The sequence below is a fragment of the Crinia signifera genome, chromosome 2 (genome assembly GCF_055691185.1).
Source record: "Crinia signifera chromosome 2, ASM5569118v1, whole genome shotgun sequence".
NCBI classification, from domain to species: domain Eukaryota; kingdom Metazoa; phylum Chordata; class Amphibia; order Anura; family Myobatrachidae; genus Crinia; species Crinia signifera.
Genome location: NC_139218.1, coordinates 389207741 through 389227585, shown reverse-complemented (window position 1 = coordinate 389227585; position 19845 = coordinate 389207741). Strand labels below are relative to the sequence as shown.

General features: G+C 45.8%; 1 protein-coding gene across 1 annotated transcript in view; it reads right to left on the bottom strand.

Moving 5' to 3' along the window:
• Positions 1–19845, bottom strand: part of CCDC90B (coiled-coil domain containing 90B) — a 45254-nt gene that overhangs the window by 1197 nt on the left and 24212 nt on the right. The window contains exons 4-8 of the mRNA XM_083170318.1: positions 15828–15929; positions 7966–8007; positions 6070–6141; positions 3212–3265; positions 442–556 (exon numbers count right to left, since the gene is read on the bottom strand). Of these exons, the coding sequence (XP_083026444.1) occupies positions 442–556; positions 3212–3265; positions 6070–6141; positions 7966–8007; positions 15828–15929 (385 nt within the window). The remainder of the gene's footprint in view (positions 1–441; positions 557–3211; positions 3266–6069; positions 6142–7965; positions 8008–15827; positions 15930–19845) is intronic.

The following is a 19845-nucleotide window of genomic DNA, read 5'->3' as shown; positions in this document are numbered from 1 at the left end:
CAGTGAGCCCTCAAGGGGCTTCGTTGCGCTCCCCCCGCTGTGCAGTCGGGATTCCGACGTCGGGCGAATGACTGTTGGAACCCCGACTGTCGGTGTGTTATACCACACCCATCCCTTAGTGGTCTGACCTGAAAGAGACATGACCCCAGAACCCGTAAGCAGCTGGGAGAAGCTAAGAGACCACTAGATCCGCAGGGTTGGTTTGTTGACAGTTGATAATGTTGACATACTGTATCATCCAGGTATACATGCTGACTGTTGACGTAGGCACTGTTATCATCCTCCATGTCGACTGTTTCACCATGCCAACCATGACTGACTGTCAACAAATCATACCACGCCCGTACAAACCATAATTAATAGAAATGTGAGGTCCTGACCCACCGGCCCATCCAGAACCTACAAATGAAGTGTTTTCTGCATAACGAGACAAGTGCTCACCTGCCAGATAGCGCACAGTGTCCAGCTTATGTGACTCCATCAGTGTCTTCAGAGACGCAATGTCTATATCGATCTTTTTGTGGATTTCTGTGATGACTCCGTCAGTAGCAGCGTTCTGTGACAAATGGACAAATGACAGGGGTGACATTATTTCTGCCGTAACCGCGGCTCACCGGCTGCTGTGGAACTACAAGAGCCATCATGCCCTGTGCTGGTACTGTGACAGCTGCTGGTTGCCTAAGCTGATGTACAATATTCTTATGTAGGGAATAAACATTTCTGTACAAGCTTGGGAAGAACAAAACCGTCCTGCGGTGTTAGAGTATAATGCGGCGTCCTAACCAGGCGGCTCTGATCTTATCTGTAACTGATCAAGTCGCTTCAGCGGGAATGTGTAAGACGTCATCCTATCTTATTCTCCGTATACCCCAGAAGAGCCCAAAGCGCTACAAAGATCATACACATACAGACACATACATCAAACCCTCAGATCACCCACAGAATTCTACAAATCAATCAGGCTTATGGTTTATTTAATACTGTAAAGAAATTCTAACACTTCATTATCAAAGCTTGGAGAGAGAGGTAAAACACCAACCAATCAGCTTGCAACTGCCGTCTTATTGGTTGGCACTATGGGCCTGATTTGCTAGGCTGCATATATTTGGAGGTAAACGCCGCATGTTACAAAGAGGATTACAGGCCCCCACTATTTATTTAGATTAATTTACAATATTAACAAGCAAATGCAACGGATTCATTTGCAGCAATAAAAAAAAATGTGATAAACAGCACATTATTCAGGGTAAGACTGGACGTGGATTTAACCATCATTTATAAATGAAAATATTAATTTTCTGTGCTGTCTGATTAAGCCGTTTCCAAACGATTGTCGTCATCATCTTTTTGGGGATTTGCCAGCGAATACACATATGGAATAATTGGGATCCCGATGATAGGTCAACAGTGTAAGCCGACTGTCAATAGCATGGGCAGCACCAGTGGGGGCGCTGCAGCACAATTTAAAATTTAAATAGGGGAGCCACACCCACTTCCATGAACTGCCAATTCAAACTGACTCACTGGCAGTTGGTGCGGCTCCTCCCATATTTGAATTTTGAACTGTGCTGCAGCCCCTCCTCTGGAACCACCATTGGGCAATAGGTTGATACCAAAAGGTCAACATTGGCAAATGTTGACATTGACAAAAGCTAGACATGGCTATGGTCGACATGTGAAAAGGGTCGACGTGTGTTTTTCCCATAATTTTTTTTACTTTTTTTAGACTTTAACATCCACATGGTATCTGATTGGGAACGGTTAAGTGTACCGGGCGCAGCAGAAGTGTAGTGGGGCACCTCACCCGAAGCAAGCGAGCAAAGGGCTACACTCATTTGAGGTCAACCTGCTCAGGGGTCAACATTCACAACAAACTCCACTACCCCCCCAAAAAAAACATGCGTTGACATTTTCTATGTCAACATTTTGCTTGTTGACCTTTTGCCAATGTAGACATTGCGCATGTCCACATTGACTTTCCACCTAGACATTGTCTACCCTATGATCCGTATCCGAAAAATAAGGCCTTAGCTTAAGACCTATGGCCAATCAGAAATACTTCTGGTTATGTTTAACCAGGCCTCCGATGCGATATCCTTAGGTCTATGCCACAGTGGTGGGCGCTTGTCTTCGAACTAACTGCACCCAATGAGGGAATGATTCGTAATCGCCGTGTAGTGAGTTGAATTCCTTCCACGCACTCGGTTCTGAAATTCAGACTTGCCTGAGATTAATCACCGCCATTGAGTTCAATGATACAAAAAATCTGGTAATCCTAAAAGATGTTCGGCGGTTCTGGCCAGGAACTGAGAACACAGGCGATTAAACCCATAAATTCCCCCTTTTGTTTGCTTAAGAGAAGAGTCTTTTTATTGCACAATGTAAAACTGCCCTGTGTGGAACAGGCTTGTTGGTAGAGCATGCTGGGAGTTCTAGCGCAATACTAACTCCATAGGGTCGGTAATTTATTTTACTTAAAGCAATGTATCATCTAACAGCTCTCATTCCAACATACAATTTTATTTCTATAGGAAAAAGCAGCTTCTATTCTGTTCCAATACCAGTATAAACTAAAAAGGTAAAGAAGAGTTACTAAGTTTAGCTTGATGACGCGCGTTTCGCCTTGGCTGCTTTTTCAAGGCAATAACCAGAGTTTAATGCGGCACAAAGTGGCTGGCTCACTGTCCCATCTACACTAAGGAGGTGTGGTTATACCTGCCACCCGTTCTGATTTGCTGGATCTTTAGTCTTATCCTACATCACTCCATAGTGCATCCTGGTGCTACTGCTTCCTCAGGGTAACGATGCCCAAGCACCAGCTGTTCACATAATATTATCTATTACTCCATAGTCCACTTCTGATGCTCACGTTTCCATTGTAGGCAGAGTCAGCATGGGCACTCTGACCAGTCTGTGGCTACAGAGGTCCATGGCATAGGACCAGACTGACGAGCCTTCACTCCTCACACGTATCCGAGAGCCTTGGGTGCCAAGACCCTGACACTGGTTCACCAATTGTCCTTCCCTTGATCACTTTTGGCCAGTGCTAACCACAGCGTTCCTGGAACACCCCAGTGTTAGGTCTAGGTTGACCTAGACTCATGTCAACCTTCCTGCATGTCGACCTAATGGTGTAGACCCAATGACTGTCTAATAACTTGCTGGTGACCAACTGATCCCCACCCGTTATATTAGGCTTATTATATTTTACCTTTTTATGGAATTCTGTGCTGGACTCCATCATCTTCTTTTCTTGATCTGTAAACTGAAGCAGAGGTAAACAGTCATTGGAAGGAGGGATTCCCCTAGGACTAACGCGTTTTGTCTATATACCATTCTAGGTTCTCCCGTTACACGGTCCTGCTCCGTCTCCTCCTTACAGCCCTGTCCAGTTACTATTACTCAGGGCTGGGGGTTAGGCTTTATCAGATACACACACAGCACTGCGGCTTGTTTATACAGTGGTTAATGTAGGTGGAATTGTCTTTATTTTCTGCTGTGTTTGGACTTATATTGTGACCACATTTGTTATATTAGTAATTATGTTCCATCACGAGTAACTTCCCAAAGCCTTTTAGACAACACATTTTGCAAACTTCCATGCTGTATATCTGTGTGGCCAAATCCATGCTATAATAGTAATTGGTGCATCCTTATACGCCATCATCGGTTGCGTCATTGAAACTTATACCAACCCTATGGCAGGGACGTAGTTGGCATAAAGACGGTCAGGATGCCAGCGGCCTTCTGACCGGTGCCGGAATCACAACACTATTCTAAACGTAGGTAGCCTTCGGGAGGGTCAGGGGTAGCCTGCGGGAGGGTCGGGGTTAGTCTGCGGGTAGAGTTAGCCTACTTCCGAAAAAATGTGTTAAGATTATAACCTTCCACTGTTATTCAACCGGCATCATAACCGTAGGGTTGTGTACAGGATCCCTACGGTTATGATGCCGGTTGTATAGCAACAGTGGAAGGTTAGAATCTTAACACATTTTTTCGAAAGTAGGCTAACTCTACCCGCAGACTAACCCTGACCCTCCCCCAGGCTAACCCTGACCCTCCCACAGGGGTGTGTCTGGGAACACAGCTGCCATACCACACACTTGACCTAATTAAACCTTTGTGGTTTAGGAAACCACAAAGTTTCCACGCCTATTTAGACAGGAGAATCCCTCTCTGTTGTACATAGAAAGTGAGCTTCGCTAGACTAACGGGTCAAGAGAGCTCAGCCAATCAGGAGAGCGCTGCTGACGTGGCGCTCTTCTGATTGGCTACCAGAGTAATGCAAGTGACAGAAGGGATACATGTGTATACATGTTTTTTTTTTTTTTTTAACCCCATGGATACCTACAGGGACTGAAGAGGACATGATCTACACCAGAGGTGGTGAGTATACATTTTTTTCACAGGTACCCTTTTTATTTATACGTGACATGTGGACCGAACCTACGGGCTCAAGATAGGTAATTATGTATGGATGGTGTGTGGAATACAGTTATACTTTATTCGGTGTCTGTGTACATTTATTGTGGTATTGGTTCTGTTGTGGACTACAAGTCCCAGTGGAATCATTAATGTTGCGCATGCTGGGACTTGTGGTTCACCAAGTCCCTGCATGCGGGAAAGGCTTGCTGGGACTTGCGGTTCTACAACAAAACCCAATACTTTATTTTATTTATATATTTTTTACACATTTAACACCAGCCCAGCACCCACTGCCCAGGAATGCCAGGGACAGCCCCGGGCTTCAGCTCTGGCCGGGGAAGGAACCCCTTTATTAGGGGTCCCCACTCCCCCAGGGACCTGACCAGCCACTTTTGTAATGCTTTGTCCAGGGGAACTTGTTTAAAAAGTTACACCACTGGCTGTTGGAGCCCGGTGCTGGTTATAAAAATACGGGGGACCCATTTTGACCCCTGTATTTTTGTAACCCAGACCGGTCCAAGAGCCCAGTGCTAATTGCTGAAATGGAATGGGATCATTCGTCAGACTGCATTTAGGTCTACAGTCATTAGGTCGACCCCACTAGGTCGACTGGCAGGAAGGTCGACCTGACTTAAGGTCGACATGGGCCAAGGTCGACATGACTTAAGGTCGAATTTGCATAAAGGTCGACATGAGGAAGGTCGACTGGTCATAAGGTCGACATGGGTTTTTCACTGTTTTTTTATCCGAATGTCGACACAGTCGACATGGACACAGTTGGCAATGAGAATCGGACCCTCGCATCGCTCGCCATGCTTCGGGCACGGTGCCTCGCTGCGCTCGGCACACTATTTTATTCTCCCACCACGCCCTAGTGGATGGTAGGGCATGAAATACCACCTGTCGGCACATGTCGGCTCAAAAAAACAGTGAAAAACCCATGTCGACCTTATGACCAGTCGACCTTCCTCATGTCGACCTTTATGCCAATTCGACCTTAAGTCATGTCGACCTTGGCCCATGTCGGCCTTAAGTCAGGTCGACCTTCCTGCCAGTCGACCTAGTGGGGTCGACCTAATGACTGTAGACCTAAGTTCATTCTAATAGATGACCGCATCCCGCTGAAATACAGGAGACCCTATTCATTATGTTTATGTATTTCTGGAACCAGCACCGGTTCAAAAAGGTTATGCTATTTTTTACACAGAGAAGCATCGCACGGATCTGACTGATACTTCATACTCCTCCGTACTTGACTGCCGGGAAACTCAGGCCATATTTTCGGTCCCATCACGGCCGATTCGGTTTGTACACGTTCGTAGAGGGGTCGGCTGTGATCGGCCACCTTTGTAAATATCCCCCTGTGTATCATTCGCGCTGTGGGGGTGTTCAGAACTTTCCGTGCATGTACAGTTGCGAATAATCACTCAACTCCCTGAACATAGGCCTAAAGTGTTATCCGCGTGTCAGGCTAAGTGTACCTTCATAGCACTGTCACATGCAGCATGAGACACTGATAATGTTTGTTTTATCAGTCACCTGCTGCAAATATTTGTACTGTCACCCTTATAGCCACCAGATGGCAGCAGAGACAATCTAATGCCTCTCGCTTTCCTTAAGTCTTTTAGCTGAAGAGCTCGTTACCAGATCAGTGAGGCGACTTCTTTCAAGGTTTATATCCAGTTTGGTATCAGCGCGGATCCGATTAGTTTCATTCTTTAAAATAAGAAGAGAACACTTATCAAGCTTGCCACACACACACACACACACACACACACACACACACACACACACCAAGGACATTACGTGAAAATGCCAAGTTATAAAGAATGTATTGCAAAAAATAAATAAATGATTGGTAATTATAACAAAAACAGAAGAAACTGCAATTAAATCGCACACCACAGGATTATAGCAACAACCAATACAAATATCTATCGCCATAATATTGAATGATGTTAGTATTGGCAGGCAGCGATGTCTTGATTTGTTCCCAACATGCAATGAAGGCTGCCATTTTGTAACATGGAGTTAAGATGGCACCCTGATTGTCTCCGCTGACCGTGTAGTGTATGGCCAGCATAAGAATGCAGGTTATCAACTTAATAAGAACTATTGTCATTAGCGTATAAGGAGGTTACCATGAGCCGGGCCTCTAGTGAATACAAAGGCTGCACTTTTGCCAACATTAGCTCAGCTCACAAAATGGCTGCCTCCACTCTGAGCATGTGACTGGTTTATTATAGTAAAAATCCACCTGGACCCCAAATTGTTTCAGATATAGACCATGAAGGTAAAATGTATTATGTAGTGTAACCCTGATTTTAATAAAACATATACCACTCCTCTATAGATAGCTAATATCATTCAATAAGGATGATGGGTAATTACTTAAGCCACAACAAAAATGTGTAGAATTCAGTCATTTAGGCAGTGCCTCTTTGATGGCATAAATGCTTCATTACTTTGCCACTTTCCATAATATTCAGGGACAGTTTTAGGTCCCTGAAAAATTGTACCAGAAATTTTTGGATTTTGTGGGAAATGTTCCTCTTACTCTGTATACTGAGTGCGATTCTCACCGGTTACTCATTGTCTGGGACTCAATGCTCAATATTATTGAAGACTAGAATGTCATGAAGCAAGGTCAGGCTGGCCCACAGGTGAATGGGATATCCCCAGTGGGCCCACCCCCTCCAGGAGTGAGTAACCCGGTGGCGCAGGATAGAGGATGAACTTGAGTGCTTGGTTTGTTTCTATGGAAACTGCACCAAGATCAGTCCTCCCGCCAATCGGTGGTTGGTCTTAAGACACCATTGACCCTTACTCTATAAAGGGGTCTTGTTCTTTACAGGTCATCTCCAAAGGGGCATACAGTACACACTGGGCGATTTCAACAAAATTTCTAAGCGACCTGACTAGAAATGTTACACGGATCGCTCTGTGTGTATGGCCCCGGGTGACAGCGATGCGTTGAATTTGCTTAAACATTAAAAACTTTATCGATAAACAGGGTTAATTCTTTGCTGAATATTTGTTACCAAGATGTTTTGTGATAATTCTGGGACTATGAAGGGCTTGTTCACCACGCGTTTTGCCATTCGACTTTCACTGTACTTGGTACATATTTATTTCTTTATGTTTAGTCCTAATATTTATTTAAAGCCCATAGTAAATATTATTTACGAATCAGTCGTTAAAAGAAACTTAAGAAACGCGTTGCTGAATTTTCCTCATATTTCAACTGCAAAGCTGTACACGTCCGTTATCTCTTCACTGACTGTTCTACATGTGTATCTGGTAATGTCATAAGTAGACGGGGCCAGTTTATCAAGAGATCAAGCGAGGGCAAAACGCGCGTCTTCCCCAATGCCCATCTGAAGACAAAGTTGATACTATGTAATGATGTAATGTTTGGAAATATTTCAGCTCCTAAAATTAACTTTATTAACAATGTTACGCTGGATAAGAAAACAAGGATCAGTTGGATTTCCAGAATTTAAGACATTTTATGCAGAACGGAGACTGTTGATCACTTACCAATAGTTGCTGCTTAACATGCTCTAATTCAATCTTCATTTTCTAAGAAGACAGCAAAGCAAGACTTAGACATCTGCCCACCACAATTAATCTGGGTAATAAGACAGCACCTCTGGTCATTCCCAATGGTCAAAGGAGGTCAAGATTTTCCGGCGCTTGGAGATCATGGTCCTGGCTCAGAACTGTTAGAGAGGCTGCAATTTTTGCAGATGGACAAAACCATGCTGTGCTGCAGGTGGGGCAGATGTAACAGGTGCAGAGAGTGCAAATATTTGGGGGGGTTATTTTGTTTCTGTGCAGGGTAAATACTGGCTGCTTTATTCTTACACTGCAATTTAGATTTCAGTTTGAACACACTTCACCCATATCTAATTCTCTCTGCACATGTTACATCTGCCCCACCTGCAGTGCAGTAAAGTTTTGTCTAACAACAAAAATTGCAGTCTGAATTAGGCCCAGTGTAATCTCCAAGCACCGGCAGAAGAGAGAGACTGCACCAATGTGCAACATAAATGGCGCCGACCCTGGAATAACCCCCGATGGGATTGTCAGAGCAGTGTAAAAGGGGTCTGTCCTGATGCAACCCAGATTGGAATCATTTTTTAAATCCCAGGTCGGACTCAGGGTTTTGAAGGATAAAGGGTAGGAGAGGGTGTTGCCTTTTTATACCGTCTGTTTGTGAGGGGGGCAGAACTTAAAAAGTAACTAGAACAAGGGTATGCTTCAAATGTAACTGTGGTGGGGGCGTGTACTGTGGTGGGCGTGTAACTGCGGTGGGCCTGGAACTGCGGGGCGTAACCGCTACGTTCACAGAAAGCCTTTTGAAAGCCTTTGTATTGCATTTGATTTTTTAAAAACATTTATTTAGATATGAGAATGCTAGAAAAATTGTACCGGTAATAATTGTCCTTTTAAGACCATATTTCTATATATTTATCTATATGCTGGATACTTCATTTAGAAACATTTGTTTAATAAAACGGTCGATAGATCCCAATCACTGATGTCTCCCTACGACGAGGAGCGGAGGTGCCAATGAGGGAGATTATTACTAGACGTCTTCCGCCCCGAGTCGCACTTTGCGCAGGACTCAACAAAGGGACCTGAGACCCATTTCTGCACATTTATTGTTACCGCTTATTTATTAGGCTGCTGTAATAGTTATCGCCCTGTGCGTTTATGTAAAAGACGGCCTATTTCTCACTTTTATAGGGTAGTTATGGGCCGAAATGGCTGCGTTACAGAAGGTGACATAACAATAAAACTCTGAGTACAGAGGAATCGTACAAGAGAAAAGCCGCTGAGAACGAGCAATAAAAATAACTGCACTTTATTTGTCTCCCAGGTGGCCGCGAACTGAAATTCATCCAAATCGTCTTTTTAGTAAATATATCCCTAAAGGTGGGAATACACTAGTGCGATTTTGGGAAGAGAAGGGGGAGTAAAATGGGATTGCATGCGATACCGCTTATGCAAAATGGCCGCCGGATATTCCAATGCGAGGCTAGCATGTCCTAGTCTATGGCCAATAAGGGTGTGGTAATATAATTGTGAACTGGACACTGGGACATGTTAATCGCATAGGCTGCTATAATGATAGGCATCGATAATGACGCCAGTCAGCAGCTTTATCTAGCTGCTCCTGATTGGCTGACTGTCTAGCGCCACCTGCAGCTGAGCTACGTAAATCGTTCACGTCCGCTGTTGTACTGCAGCCGGTTTCTTCCCATCTGTCTGCATTTCTTCATTGACAAATTGTCCGAGTCCTAAATATCCCTGTGGGAACCTGTATGAAGGAACCAGACACTTAAAACAGATGAAGTGAAGATAAAAGAAGCATTTCATGTGCTCAGAAGCTGAGAGACCATGTACAGGAGGCAGCTTGTGGGTACCGATACAGGGGGTTATTTTGGTTCACTCTTTCTGACAAATTCCTTCTTAGATGGACAAAACCATGTGCACTGCAGGTGGGGCAGATGTTACTTGTGCAGAGAGAATTAGATTTGGGTGGGGTTTCACTTCAAACACATGTTACATCTGCCCCCTGCAATGCACATGGTTTTGTCCAGCTAAGAAGGAATTTGTCAGAAAGAATGAACGAGAATAACCCCCATAGTAAGTATGCGGCTTTGTGGTAACGTTTCTTAGATGTATAACTTTAGAGACTTCCCCTAAGGCGACCAAATGGTAACCTTACATGGGGAACAGTAGCTTATTAGATTTCCATAATTAACTATTTTGCTGCTTATTAAAACGGGGCCGGTGCCCCTCTGCCCCCTGCTCTCCAGACATCTCCTCTGAACGTCTGTGCAATAATGAGGGAACAATGGCGTCTAATGATCTGCGAGCCTGGATAATGCAGGGTAAGTCTGATGCGTGTATACTGTATATAACACACACACACACACACACATATATATCTTTACTCAATAGTGGTATGGAGCCCAATGTTATGATATAAGATAAAATGTCCAAATACAATGTATATTATCCAAATCCAATGAAGTAAACGGGGAGAAATCTTCCGATATTTGTTTATTTGTTTGTCTTCACAGGATTATCAAGATTCAAATCGCATGTAGAGAAATCCCAACGCGTTTCGTCTCATAGAGACTTCATCAGGGGAACACAATCTTTTGTTTATGATTACTGTTATGAATAAAGTTGAAAGCTTCCTTTTGTAGAACGTCTTCGATGACTTTATTTACATGGGACTTGATAAACCCTATTTGTCTAACACATCCATTTATTATCATGTGTTTGTAAAAAACTGGCAATGAGTTGCCGATAAAAATAAGTGGTTCTGGTATTTCTGTCCACCTCCTCTGTTATGGGGGTCACTACTGAACCTATATTACGGATGAGGTCCCTTATCCGATGATAAAAAGTATACTCTCCAATGGTACTTCTGGTTGCTTCAGAGAAGGCCAGCAGAATCTCTGAAGCAACCAGAAGTACCATTGGAGAGTATACTTTTTATCATCGGATAAGGGACCTCATCCGTAATATAGGTTCAGTAGTGACCCCCATAACAGAGGAGGTGGACAGAAATACCAGAACCACTTATTTTTATCGGCAACTCATTGCCAGTTTTTTACAAACACATGATAATAAATGGATGTGTTAGACAAATAGGGTTTATCAAGTCCCATGTAAATAAAGTCATCGAAGACGTTCTACAAAAGGAAGCTTTCAACTTTATTCATAACAGTAATCATAATCAAAAGATTATTGTTTTCCCCTGATGAAGTCTCTATGAGACGAAACGCGTTGGTATTTCTCTACATGCGATTTGAATCTTGATAATCCTGTGAAGACAAACAAATAAACAAATATCGGAAGATTTCTCCCCGTTTACTTCATTGGATTTGGATAATCTCTTATATATTTGGCTACATCTGTCACTCAAAGTGTGTCTGAAGCTGTAACGCTGGGTGGAGCCTCTGACTCACATGACTGACTCACATGACAGAGAACCAGCCCAGTGAGCCCACAGACAGTGCCAGACACCCTCTGCCTCTTCATGTTACACAGCAAAGACACAGCTACACACCAGGTGAGCGCCCCACACCTCCATACCTCCCAACATGACCCTCTCCAGGAGGGACAGAATGCTCTGTTTGTGGACTTCCATCTTAATTTATGATTGTCATCACCTGTTTTAAACAGGGTAATTGATAAGATAGGTGTTTAAGCACAGGTGATGGTAATCCATAAATTAAGAAGAAAGTCCAGAAACAGAGCAATGTGTCCCTCCTGGAGAGGGTCATGTATGCACCTCCCCCCCCCCCATTCACGGCAACCCCACGATGAAATGGCACGTGTAAAAGACTGACATGGCTATGGTCGACAATGAAAAAGGTTGACATGAGTTTTTGAAGCTTTATTTTTCACTTTTTCAATGTTTTCATATTCATTCTCATGTGTCGACATGGACACCAATGAAGTGCCACACTTATGTCAACATTTACATGTGTTGACCTTTCTGTGTTGATTTTTTCCTGTGGCGATTCGCGGCACCCCCCGGCGACCCCCCTCCCGCGATTCGCAGCACACCCCCCGCAATTCGCGGCGACTCCCACGATTTGCGGCCCCACCCCACGACCCCCCTCCCACGATTGGCGCCAACAGCCCGGGCCCCCCCTCCCGCAGTTCGCGGTACCCCCCGCACCGCGATTCCCTCCCTGACCTCCCCTCCTGTCATTGCGGCAACCCCCCGCCCCCGTGACTCACCCTCCCACGATTCACTGCAACCCCCCGCGTCCCCCCCTCCCACGATTCGCGGCACCCACATCCCCCCGCGACACCCCCTCCCGCAATTCACGGCATCCACCCACGACCCCTCCTTCCGTGATTCGCGGACACCCCTCACCTCCTCCCCCCCCCCGCTTGCGATTCACGGCAACCCCAGGATTAAATGGCACATGCAAAACACTGACACGGCTATGGTCGACAATGAAAAAGGTTGACATGAGTTTTTGAAGATTTATTTTTATTTTTTTAATGTTTTCATATTCATTCTCATGTGTCGACATGGACACCAATGAAGTGCCACACTTATGTCAACATTTACATGTGTTGACCTTTCTGTGTTGATTTTTTCTTGTGGCAATTTTTTTCCAGTGACAACTATGTGCACGTCAACCTACACATCATCAACCAATTCTTTGTATAATATATAACACCTGTTCTGTTTTACTGTAGCTGTTTTAAGTCAGATCTTTTACTGCTACTATTACTGTTTATGTAAATGCATTCTGTATGACAGCAACATCCTACCATCCTTCTACAAGAATATATAACCAACTAGGTGATTCATCACGCCCCGTGCCCCCCCCTCCCGCAATTCAGACCCCCCGCGCACCCCCTCCCGCGATCCGCAACCCCCCCTCGCGCAATTCACGCCCCCTCCCACGCTTTGCGGACCCCCGCCCTCTCCCACGATTCGCCGACACCTGCGCCCCCTCCCTCCCTTGATTCACGGCACCCCCCGCGCCCCTCCCGCAATTCACGGCACCCCTAAGCCCCTCTTTAGTCCCCCGTATACTCACACACCCCTATCACTACCCAGCTTCCTGCTCTCCTGAACCGTAACTTCCACCACTTTGAAGTCGCTGACGCTGTTTTGCCCACATGCCACTATCATGCCTCATAGCCCAGCCTCCTGCTCTCATGCACCCGAACTCCCACCCAGTAGGAGGAGACACTGACTAAGGGCCACCATCCTGTACTCCTGTGCTGCCACGCTGGACCCTCACCCACTGGCAGAAGCTGCACAGTATCTCCCACCCTCCTCTTTAGTCCCCCTTATGCCCACACACCCCTATCACTACCCAGCCTCCTGTTTTCCTGTGTCGTGACCTCCGCCAGTACGGAGCCGCTGACTCAGAAACACCCTACTATAATATTACACACACACCTAAACAACATGCACACACAGCCCCCCCCACACCCACAAATGTCACTGTACCATCCACACTATCAATGTACATCTTACTCTGTAACCGCTTTTTAATTAAACAAAACAATACACCCCCCTTCCACATCATATGCTCTCTATTTAACACATTTCACCTATAACTCAAGTTGCAATACAGGCATCTTTAATACAATTCTAACCATCTTTCTCATATACAAATGTTCACAAATTAAGGGGGCGCAGCCCCTTACGACGGTGTGAAGAGCGCCCGTAGGGCGCGATGAATCACCTAGTATACATTGTATTTGGACATTTTATGTTATATCATAACATTGGGCGCCATACCACTATTGGGTAAAGATATTGTGGTTTGTATGTTCCCTACCCCTCAGGGAACTTAGTGGTGAGGCTGCCAAATATAGAATTCAAATTTATGAAATAGTGCACAGCGCGAGTTGGAATATTGGGGATACATATATATATATATATATATATATATATATATATATATATATATATATATATATATACACATACATACATACATACACACACACACACACACACACACACACAGACGGGATCCAGGACTACACTGTGTAACAAGGCGTTTCCACGGCTTGAAACATTACTGCGAGCGAGGACATTCTTCTTCTTGGGGTCTGAACTTGTTTCAAAATGAAATAGTCGACACGGCTAAGGTGGACAGGGTTGAGTTTTTCACTCCCACCGAATGTCGACATAGACACCGTCAAAGTGTACCGTGTACCCTTGCACGGCTCACCCTAGTGGATAGTAGGGCCAGAAATACCGCCTGTCGCCTCAACAAAAAAAAAAAGCTTGGAAACTCATGTCGACCTTTTGTCGTCTTAGCCATGTTCAACCTAATGCTTGTGTCAACCTTTCAACCCGGTCGACCTATTTCATATGTACAGTCTAAGCCATGTCCACCTTCAGTGGTCGACGCAATATGGTTCAACCTAATAACTGGACACAGGAGAACGTTACTGTAACCCATAGCAACCGACAAGCGTCTCTTAATATTTAATGTACTTTTAATTAAGCTCAACTGGTTCATCTTTAGGTGGCGTAAGACCATAAGTGCCCTGTTATGGGGTGCGCGGAGACAGGGCCGGATTAAGGGGTCCTGCGATAACACACACACACCTACATCTATACACACACACACACACACACACACCTACATCTATACACACACACCTACATCTATACACACACACACACACACACACACACATCTACATCTATGCACACACACACATCTATATACACACACACACACACACACACACACCTACATCTATACACACACACACATCTACATCTATGCACACACACATCTACATCTATACACACAAACATCTATACACACACACACCTACATCTATACACACACACCTACATCTATACACACACACCTACATCTATACACACACACACACACACACCTACATCTATACACACACACATCTACATCTATGCACACACACATCTACATCTATACACACACACACACACACACACACACCTACATCTATACACACACACACACACCTACATCTATACACACACACACACATCTACATCTATGCACACACACACATCTATATACACACACACACACACCTACATCTATACACACACACACATCTACATCTATACACACACACACATCTACATCTATACACACACACACACACACCTACATCTATACACACACACACACACACACACACACACCTACATCTATACACACACACACACACACCTACATCTATACACACACATCTACATCTATGCACACACACATCTACATCTATACACACACACATCTATACACACACACACCTACATCTATACACACACACACACACACACACACACACATCTATACACACACACACCTACATCTATACACACACACCTATACACACACACACACCTACATCTATACACACACACACACACACATCTATACACACACACACATCTATACACACACACCTACATCTACACACACACACACACACACACACACATCTATACACACACACACACACACACACACACCTACATCTATACACACACACACACATTTATACACACACACACACACATCTATACACACACACACAGAGCAGGGCCGCCTGGCATTACAGTTGCCCGATCACGTGTAGCAATGTTCTATATTTGCTAATTATTTGTTAGACCAAAAATGCTATTTAGAATATATACAAAGTCTCTGATTAGAGATGATCTCCTGTTACTGATCGCCAATATCCTCAGCCCACCGGCACCGGCGCACCCAATATACATCTGTATACAGCCTTTGTACGGCGCTGCGAAACACTTGTGGCGCCTTATAAATAAAATTATAATAATAATAATAATGCATTTATAGCAGGCACACGTTTCAGAATACCTCGTTTTCTGCCCTCAGGGTGGCAAATTCGCTTTTCTCCAGAATCACCATGTCCTTCCGAATGGAGTCCAGATGGGCCATGATCTGCTGCAGGGTGATCTCCTGGAAAGGACAGATGGTGCGTTTACACAGGGTGGTTGTACCACAAACCCCGCTACCTCTATCACTGCGGCACGGATCGGACACAACAGGTCCTGTCCGACTGCGTCCTGCTACAATGCAATGTGTGGCCTTAACAGCGGGTTATTACCAGGGCAGTACAACCAGACACCTGCCACAGTTCAACGCTCTCACACGGGGGCAGATGTACAGTATGAAGCAGTGATAAGGGAGGAGATGTGAGCCAGAGGAGGAGTGGCCCGTGGCAACCAATCAGCACTGACGTAACATCTATAATTTACATAACATAAAATTATACAGAGCAGCTGATTGGTTGCCATGGGCCACTCCTCCTCTGGCTCACTTCTCCCTTATCACTGCATCATACATCTGCCCCATTATCACACCCAGAGACAGGCGATACCTACACTTTATTTGGAAGCCACTAGAATCTTAAATATTATAAATGATTGCAGATCTGGGCCCCACAGGTATAGGTCATTCAGTTGACACAATTAAGGTCGACCGTCAATTGGTCGACCGGCAAAAGTTTGACACGTGAAAAAATGTCAACATGGTCAAGGTCGACACAAGCAAACGGTTGACATTAAAAGAGGTTTGTTTTTGTTTTTTTACGATTTTTGGTGTCTATGTTGACATATATGTCGACATGGACACCTTATAAGTGCACCACATCTGCTCGCCATCCTTCAAGCACTATTATATCCCCCCTCCATGTCAGTCCTTTTTTTGGAAAAAATCGTGAAAAACTCATTTCAACCTTTTTTATGTCGATATGATGCAAGTCAGCATTTTTTCCATGTGTCAACCTTTTGACTGCTCTTGGGGTAACAGCGGGGACACAAACAGGTCACATGTAAAAATGCCCATACATAGCGTTGAACTGGGGCAATCCCCTGACATTTGTGTCGGGGGATGGGGGATATTAAACATGTATCCAGATTCTCAGATCCCAGTGGGCATCACGGAATCAGAACTTCTAAACATGTTTAATATCCCCGATCCCCCGACGGATCCGCTCATTGGAACATAAGGGCCAGCGGCTCGGGGGATTGACCCTGCAGGTGTTCTCATAAAACATTCTCTGGTTATACTGTAGGTGCATTTAAATTTTATAAAACAGATTCTTGAAAACTGCTGACTTATCAATAAGCAGCGGCCAATAAGCTCTGTCGGCTCTCACAGCGCCGCCCTGCAGGAGTCTGCGTGAATCACAGGCTCGGGATAGTGTGAGGCATAAAACATAGATGGGAAAGTGTCAGGTCTAGGTATTTTACTAAGGACTCATGCGGCCCAACGGACAGGAATAAAAATGATAAAAAGTTCACTGGACATAAAGGCTAACACTCTTATATGTGGAGCAGAATTATCATTTTTTTAAAAATCCACCCATCTTATAAATGGTTTAAATCAGGGGTTCTCAAACTTGATCCTCAGTACCCCATATATTTCACGTTTTCCAGGTCACCCGACAGGTGCACTCATTACGGACTGACACATTTTGAAAGGGGATTGTTACGAAATCCCGGCGGTCGGAATCCCGGCGGTCAAAATCTCGACAAGGGGGGGGACGTGGATCTCGCTACGCTCGCCACGTAGCGGGCCTGGTGCCCCACTACGCTCGACACACTAATTTATTCTCTATCTATGGGTGTCGTGGACACCCATAGAGAGACAAAGTGCCGGGATTTCGGTGGTCGGGATTCCGGCGTCGGGATTTTGACCAACGGGATTCCGACCGCCGGGATTCCAACTGCATCCCTTTAAAAGATCCACAGGTGGAGCTAATTGTTACACTTGTGATTCCGTCAGGAGACCTGCAAAACATGCGCTGTGTGGGGTCCTGAGGACCGACTTTGAGAACCTGTGGTTTAAATGATCCCTTTACCGCTGTAAGATTTCCCTCTGTCACTGTGGAGCCGGCAGTAATAGGCGCATCATCTAGAACCAGTTAATAATAACACAGCTCTGTAGAGGAGCCGGCTGATGCAACCTCCCAGCCTCTGATTCATACAGCAGCCATAACTGCGGCTCCGCTAATTGCTCTCTGGTGATGAGCTGAGGTTGCAGATCAATACCTAGAGCGTGGAAACCAGGCGAGCCAGGCTATCAGTGACTCCTGGTAGTATAGTGCAGAGGACAACGCTATTGATCGGAAACAGAGTAGTAAATTGCCAGGGCCTGTGTAATATGTCCCTCTGACAAAATACCATTGCTTAACACATTCTCTACTGAAGGAATCAGACAGCTGTGTGATAGAAGTGTATGTATTGGGCAGAGGACACACCACCGTACTCAGTGATGTCACGGGGATTGGTGCTCAGTGATGTCACGGGGATCGGTGCTCAGTGATGTCACGGGGATCGGTGCTCAGTGATGTCACGGGGATCGGTGCTCAGTGATGTCACGGGGATCGGTGCGCAGTGATGTCAGACATTTGTGTGATAGAGCTGTATGTATTGGGCAGAGGACACAACACCGTACTCAGTGATGTCACAGGGATCGGTGCTCAGTGACGTCACGGGGATCGGTGCGCAGTGACGTCACGGGGATCGGTGCGCAGTGACGTCACGGGGATCGGTGCGCAGTGACGTCACGGGGATCGGTGCGCAGTGACGTCACGGGGATCGGTGCGCAGTGACGTCACGGGGATCGGTGCTCAGTGATGTCACGGGGATCGGTGCGCAGTGACGTCACGGGGATCGGTGCTCAGTGATGTCAGACATCTGTGTAATAGAAGTGTATGTATTGGGCAGAGGACACAACACCGTACTCAGTGATGTCACAGGGATCGGTGCTCAGTGATGTCACAGGGATCGTTGCTCAGTGATGTCAGACATCTGTGTAATAGAAGTGTATGTATTAAGCAGAGGACACAACACCGTACTCAGTGATGTCACAGGGATCGGTGCTCAGTGATGTCACGGGGATCGGTGCGCAGTGATGTCACGGGGATCGGTGCGCAGTGATGTCAGACATCTGTGTAATAGAAGTGTATGTATTGGGCAGAGGACACAACACCGTACTCAGTGATGTCACGGGGATCGGTGCTCAGTGATGTCACGGGGATCGGTGCGCAGTGACGTCACGGGGATTGGTGCGCAGTGACGTCACGAGGATCGGTGCTCAGTGACGTCACGGGGATCGGAGCTCAGTGACGTCACGGGGATCGGAGCTCAGTGATGTCACGGGGATCGGAGCTCAGTGAGGTCACGGGGATCGGTGCTCAGTGATGTCACGGGGATCGGTGCTCAGTGATGTCACGGGATCGGTGCTCAGTGATGTCACGGGATCGGTGCTCAGTGATGTCAGACATCTGTGTGATAGAACTGTATGTATTGGGCAGAGGACATGCCACTGTACTCAGTGATGTCACGGGGAACGGTGCGCAGTGACGTCACAGGGATCGGTGCTCAGAGACGTCACGGGGATCGGTGCTCAGTGATGTCAGACATCTGTGTGATAGAACTGTATGTATTGGGCAGAGGACATACCACAGTACTCAGTGATGTCACAGGGATCGGTGCTCAGTGATGTCACTGGGGATCGGTGCTCAGTGATGTCACAGGGATCGGTGCTCAGTGATGTCAGACATCTGTGTGATAGAACTGTATGTATTGGGCAGAGGACACACCACAGTACTCAGTGATGTCACGGGGATTGGTGCTCAGTGATGTCACGGGGATCGGTGCTCAGTGATGTCACGGGGATCGGTGCTCAGTGATGTCACGGGGATCGGTGCTCAGTGATGTCAGACATCTGTGTGATAGAACTGTATGTATTGGGCAGAGGACATGCCACAGTACTCAGTGATGTCACGGGGATCGGTGCTCAGTGATGTCACGGGGATCGGTGCTCAGTGATGTCACGGGGATCGGTGCTCAGTGATGTCACGGGG